Source organism: Aplysia californica, unplaced genomic scaffold (genome assembly GCF_000002075.1).
Source record: "Aplysia californica isolate F4 #8 unplaced genomic scaffold, AplCal3.0 scaffold00561, whole genome shotgun sequence".
In the NCBI taxonomy this organism is placed as follows: Eukaryota; Metazoa; Mollusca; class Gastropoda; order Aplysiida; family Aplysiidae; genus Aplysia; species Aplysia californica.
Genome location: NW_004797831.1, coordinates 241,221 through 247,742, shown reverse-complemented (window position 1 = coordinate 247,742; position 6,522 = coordinate 241,221). Strand labels below are relative to the sequence as shown.

Below are 6,522 nucleotides of genomic sequence, written 5' to 3'. Positions count from 1 at the left end.
AGGGGGGGGGGGCGGTTGGGGAACAGTCAGATTCACTCTAGAAACACGCGACATAATATGTTGTTGTTACTTCTGTTAAAGTTTGTGCTGCTGGTGTTGGTGTTGTTGTTGTTGTTGTTGTTGTTGTTGTTTGTGCTATCGTTGTTGCTGGTGTTGTTGTTGGTGTTGTTGTTGTTGCTGGTGGTGGTGGTGGTGGTGTTGTTGTTGTTGCTGGTGGTGGTGATGGTGGTGGTGGTGGTGTTATCGTTGTTGCTGGTGGTTGTGGTGGTGGTGTTATCGTTGTTGCTGGTGTTCTTGTTGGTGTTGATGTCGCTGCTGGGGCTGGAGCTGGTGCTGGGGAAGGATGTCGTTGAGGGGGAGGGGGGGCAGGGTTGTTTTGGATGGGGAATCATAACTCTGTTTGTTTCCATGCCTTTTCTACATCTTAAAGGGGAAAGCTTTCGTACTCTGTCTTCTCTCACTCAGACATCGATGACTGTAGTCCAGACCCGTGTCAGAACGGAGCTACATGTACTGACCAGGTCAACGACTACACGTGTACGTGTGTGCCTGGATACACAGACAAAAACTGCTCCACTGGTACGACTGTTGGCAAAGAATGTCCAGGGTTTCACTGACCTACATAGACAAAGTAGAGCTGAAAATTCCCTGCCGCCTCTTTCTATTTACTTTTCTGAGCATCCTGCTTTTCTCTTGCGTTTCCAGTTTCACAGCTCTTCTTTCTCCTCTTTCATTCTTTCTGACCTTCCTCCTCCTTCTGCTCTCCTCTCCCCCCTCTTCATTTCTTCCTCGTCGTCATCGTCGTCATTGTCGTCGACCCCTTCCTTCTTCTCCTCCTCCTCCTCCCTCTCCTCTTCCTCCTCCCCCTCCTCGTCCTCCTCTTCCTCGTGTTCGAGGTCATCACACCACATCTTGAATCTCTCTCCAATCCAGCCCCTCTTCCACTTACTTCTTTTTTTTTTCTTTCTCTTGTTATCATCCCACAAATGGAGGTCTGGTGTCTCTTACAGTAGTGTCTGAGCACAGAACAAAGACTGTTTCTTACTAAACAGTCAATCCTCACGGTCTGCCTTTCTCTCATTACAAAGGCCAATCTTCACTGTCTGCCTGTTTCTCATTACAAACTGAATCCTTATTGTCTGTCTCAGTAAAAAGCTAATCATCTATCTGTCTCTCGTTACGAAGCCAATCCTTACCCCCCAGGGCGGTGCTACTAGCCGAGGTGTCTTTAGGCCATTCCCAAGGGGGGGGGAGGGGGCGGGACATTAACCTGTTTTTAAGCACAGTAAAATTGTAAATGGGCTGATTCATCAATGTCATGCTCATAAAAGTGCCTGAACTGCATTCGGGGAATTGCTACCTTTTCATTCCTTATCCTTACTATCGTCATTTTTTCCTCTACATCTTTTGTATGTTTGTCTCTCTCTTGTGACCTGCTATTTCTGGGGTGCCTTGATAGTCGAAGCAGACTTTGTGCTGTTGAATCTAGAGAGGTCAGCAGTGTAAGCCTGATTCCCTGTATGGACTTCTCTGTTGACATCCACCCCTTGGGGCTAATATGACCTTATGCAGTTGCGAACGCCGTAAAAATTCTACTAAAATTAAAACTAAAAGCCAAGCCTGACCTTCTGTCTGTCTGTGTCAAAAAGTCAATCTTCACCGTCTGTCTGCCTGTCTTTGACACCAACATTTGCTCATCATGATCTCCCTCAAAGATGATAAATCTCTGTACAGGCTTTTCAAATATCCTGCTCTATTATTATACTTTAGCATTTTTCCTTTTTCTTATAAATGACTTAAGACCACGGTTCTCACGTTTCTGAATCCCCGCAGACATCGATGACTGTAGTCCAGACCCGTGTCAGAACGGAGCTACATGTACTGACCAGGTCAACGACTACACGTGTACATGTGTGCCTGGATACACAGACAAAAACTGCTCCACTGGTACGGTTTTGTTTCTACAGAACTGTTTGCGTTGTAAGAGAGTATTGACTTTGAAGCTTAGAGGAGAGGTTTGAAGTGCGTGCTGAAACTGAAAAGTGACGCAAAGATAAGCGCCACCAGAAACATAACAAATAAAAAATAGGCGTGCCCGAAACTGATCGTGAATTTAAAAATTAATGTTTCCGAAAAACAAAATAGGTGAACAGAATAAACTAGAACGCGTGGGAAAAATTGGATGTGCAGCGACCACCTAAATTGACATTATTGTGGGACTAAACTAACTAACCACTCATAGCCGTTGTTGCCCTTACCCCCCCCCCCCATACCCCCCCCCAAAATTTTGGGGATTCACGTTTACCTTTATCCAAGCAGCTTTTGGTGGACAGTGGACGCTCTCATTTTCTAAAAGTGGAATTGGAAAGCAGTGACTCAATGCTGGAGTATTTTATAACGAAATATAGTGATTGAAAATTTATTTATCAATAATTGTTAAGCTTTAAATCACGAAAACCCTTCTCTGTTATGCTCTTAAGAACATCGAATGCTAGATCTACCTTCTTTTAATTTTTGGGACCAGAGGAGTGCGTGATTACTTCTGAAAATTATTCAAAGGTCGAACCCATAAGAATTATAATGTGCAGTCTAGTGCGCACAACGCGGATTTATTTTTCGTTATGAACGAACTTTGCTATGTTGGCTACGAATTTCAAGCTTTATTCAAGGGAGGCAGACAAAGCTGGACAATTGGGAATAAATTGTACATATATTATGCCCCCTATGCCACAGTGGGTTCATTGTCTCGCAGATTAGAATTTTCGAAATGCGCCCTCCCCCCCCCCCCCCCCCCCTTTGCAACACTGTGGGGTTACTGTGGGGTTATTTAAGGGGTGGGACTCTCGAATTTAACATCTATCTCTGACAGGGCCAAGCCGAATTGGAAATCTTGTGTTAAGTGCCTTTTTTCAAGGACACAGTGTCGGACTGAGCTAAGGCTTGAATCCCCGAACCCACAATGTCGACCGTGTCACGATTACGGGTCCGGTACCTTTACCATTGAGCTACCGACGCACCTGGAGATTTTGGTTTTCGACATTGATTTTTTAAAAGTTTACATCTGCTAGGAACCGCCTGGTTTTTGTTCTTCTTTGTCCTCAAACGAGAAGTCTTCGCGCTTCTTTTGCTCAGCCATGGTCCACTCTCTACTGCAAATTTATCTGGACCTAACGTTGCAGAACTTTGGCAAGCTGTTGCGTTGTGAGTAATCTCTGTTGACGAGAAAGCGCGCTGACATACGAGGGGAAAATACAGGATGCAGGCATCCACGCGACTGCACACTCCCCTATCCCCCACACAACGGAATAGAAGTGTGTAGGCTTGATCTACCGCTGAACACTGTACTAATATGACGTCAGCAATTAACACACCCTTGGTCGACACTATTACGTACTCAGCTTATACAGATGTCATGGACATACAACCGCCCTCCCTTTTCTGACATAGATTATATTACAAACATCAGCCCACGTGATATGTTAGGACTGTCAATCGCATGTCCAGGGTGTGTGTAGGAGAGCTGAAATACAGGAAAAGTTGGTCATACAACGGAAGTGACGTGATGTTATGTCTCATAAACTCAACGCAAAATCTCTTTGTGATATGAATTTTGCGAAATCGGCATTGCAACTCGTACTGGATCTGCGCCCCCCCCCCCCCCCCTTCTTCCTACCCGTCCCCAGATATCGATGACTGCAGCCCAGACCCGTGTCAGTTCGGCTCGACCTGCGTGGACCAGGTCAACGACTACAACTGTGTCTGCGCCCCGGGCTACACAGACAAGAACTGCTCCACTGGTAAAGCTAAACTCCTCACATTTTGTGCTCTTGGCGTAGCGTAAAATGACCTTTATTTTAAACATCTCGAACGTGAATCATGTGTTTGTTTCTGGCGTAAAGAGAGAGAGAGAGCGATATATATATATATATATAGAGAGAGAGAGAGAGAGAGAGAGAGAGAGAGAGAGAGAGAGAGAGAGAGAGAGAGAGAGGGGTAACGGAGAGGGTTGTTCCAGCGCGTAAGACATGTATTTACTAAAGTCCTGTCTCGCGGGCGTGTGCATGTGTGCACCTAACCTTTGTAACGTCTACTGCCATTGTTAACGACCAAGACAAATTTCTCTTTGCGAGATGAATAAAGGTTGTCATTGTCATTGTCATGTCACAATCTAAATTTCTTAGCAGCCTCAACACAAAATGGATAGAGTCTGGATACGTAATGGATGTATAACATTTACAACAAAGAAAGGACATTGGTAAGATACGATCCTAAACATAAACCGATCATACAAAATTATTATCCTCTGTCAGAATCTCTCTGGTCTTCGTGTAGGGAGAGAGGTTGATTGTTGTTAGTTGTAGTGTGCTTGTGGACAATTGTGTTTCGTTGTCTGTTGTGGTCATTACAGCCTATTCTTTCTCATGATTCCCAGGAACCGGACTTTATTTTGTTGATTCTGATGGTAAATCTCTCAAAACAAAATTGTACATCCATCCTTTTTTTTTAAAGGAGGGGGGAGGGGGGAGTTGTCGACAAAGAAAAAAGTTGAAACGATTGTAATATGACAAGAATATTCTCTTCTGGTTGGCGGGTGCTCTGGTGTGGTTTGCTCCTTCTTTCCTATCAAACAACTATTGTCACTTTTATACCGTATTGTGTTGCAAGTGCCGTAAAACTCTTACTAAAACTAACTCTTCCGGCTGCCTCTCTGTCGCGTGACGTCACGTGTTCAGACATCGACGACTGCAGCTCCAGGCCGTGTGAGAATGGCGCGCTGTGTGTGGACCAGGTCAACGACTACACCTGTCTCTGCCCGCCCGGCTACACGGACAAGAACTGCCACACTGGTCAGTGCTCGCTCAGCCAACCAACGGCTCGTCATCTCATTCAAAATTGGGTCGCTTTTAAGGACAAGCGGGCTAACCCAGAATTCGGGACTTTCCAGAAATCTTGACCTACACCAAAAGTGGGCATTGCCCTACCCATAGGAGAAGTTTGACTTCATTGTTGTGTATATTTGTTTGGTTAGGGAGAAAATTCTCCTTGTCTTTTAAAGAAACTGAACAAGGGGCAAAAACTTTGCCTTCGATTTTCTCAAAACAGCTTTTTTCGGGATAGCCCCCTTCTACTTAAAAGCGACCAATTGTGTACTGCAAGACAGGTCACATCTCTATTTGAAACACTAAGATGAAAAAAAAAACATGCTTTCAAAACAACATGGCCGCTCCTATATCATAGTTATTTTTAGGTCTAAATTGTGACGAAGGGAGGCGCATTACGTCTACAATTATAATTACAATTTTGAATGTATTATCCTTGTTATTACTATAACTGCCCCACCCCCACCCCTTTCTCTCTCTCTCTCTCTCTCTCTCTCTCTCTCTCTCTCTCTCTCTCTCTCTCTTCTCTCTCTCTCTCTGTTTCTCTGTTTTTCTGTTTCTCTCTCTCTCCCTCTTTCTCCCCCTCTCTCGCTATTGCTTTCGCTCTCGTTCTCCCTCATTTGTATTTCTGCGCAATATATTTGATGGCTACAGTACAAATCAATCAAAACAACAGTTGTTTGTTAAAGTTAAACAGTTACTGTTTAACCCATATAATGATATTATTAGAGAACCTTGGTCTATGCTTCATGTTATGCTGGACTGGGTCTGTGTTTGATTAAATGATTGGGTGGCGTCTTTAGGGTGTAAAGACCGCTAACTCTATTGTGTGTAGTAGAGTCTAGTAGCAAAGGACACACACAGCAAGATGGTTCACTGGGTCACTCCGTCTCTTTGAGATACCATAAAACGTCCTCAGAAAAGTTGAACGCGTCATCAATATTATAGTGCTTTTTTGTGCTATTGTTGGGGAGGTACGTAATCTGGTGAATAGAAAGATTTGGATGAAACGATCGTTAAAAAAACAACAACAAACAAACAAACAAATAAACAAACAAAAACAGAGCGTTTTTCTTTCAGCGCCATTGATGACATCCTAAAATATATGCTTTGACTGTTAAGAACTCTTTTATTCATGGACTGGTGTATCTTGGGATGAACTATCTTCGATAATAGCTAGAGACATCCATGCCTATCTCGTCCGATTTTTCTGGACCGTGAAGAAAAACCCCAATGAGATACTGATCGTCCTTGATTTCCCTAGTTTATTCCGATTCTTTGACGAACCGATCCGAATCTCCAAAATCAAACGGGTCTGTTTTTGTGGGTCACAGTGGGATCGGACATGCAGCAACTGCGAGACGACCTTATCTTAAGAAGATATTCTCGTCACGGGCAACAGCCATTCGAAAAGCGACCAAGTGTCGATTATATATAAGAGTACCCATCTTTTGTCCTATGTATAAGTGAAGCCATCTATTGTCCTATGTATAAGTGTAGCCATCTATTGTCCTAACTATGTATAAGTGTAGCCATCTATTGTCCTATGTATAAGTGTAGCCATCTATTGACCTAACTATGTATAAGTGTAGCCATCTATTGTCCTATGTATATGTGTACCCATCTATTGTCCTATGTATAA

General features: G+C 43.7%; 1 protein-coding gene across 1 annotated transcript in view; it reads left to right on the top strand.

Annotated features, from left to right (window-relative positions):
* Positions 1-6,522, top strand: part of LOC101853965 (fibropellin-1-like) — an 89,935-nt gene that overhangs the window by 30,853 nt on the left and 52,560 nt on the right. The window contains exons 17-20 of the mRNA XM_035972033.1: positions 466-579; positions 1,834-1,947; positions 3,684-3,797; positions 4,734-4,847. Coding sequence (XP_035827926.1) covers positions 466-579; positions 1,834-1,947; positions 3,684-3,797; positions 4,734-4,847 — 456 coding nt within the window. The remainder of the gene's footprint in view (positions 1-465; positions 580-1,833; positions 1,948-3,683; positions 3,798-4,733; positions 4,848-6,522) is intronic.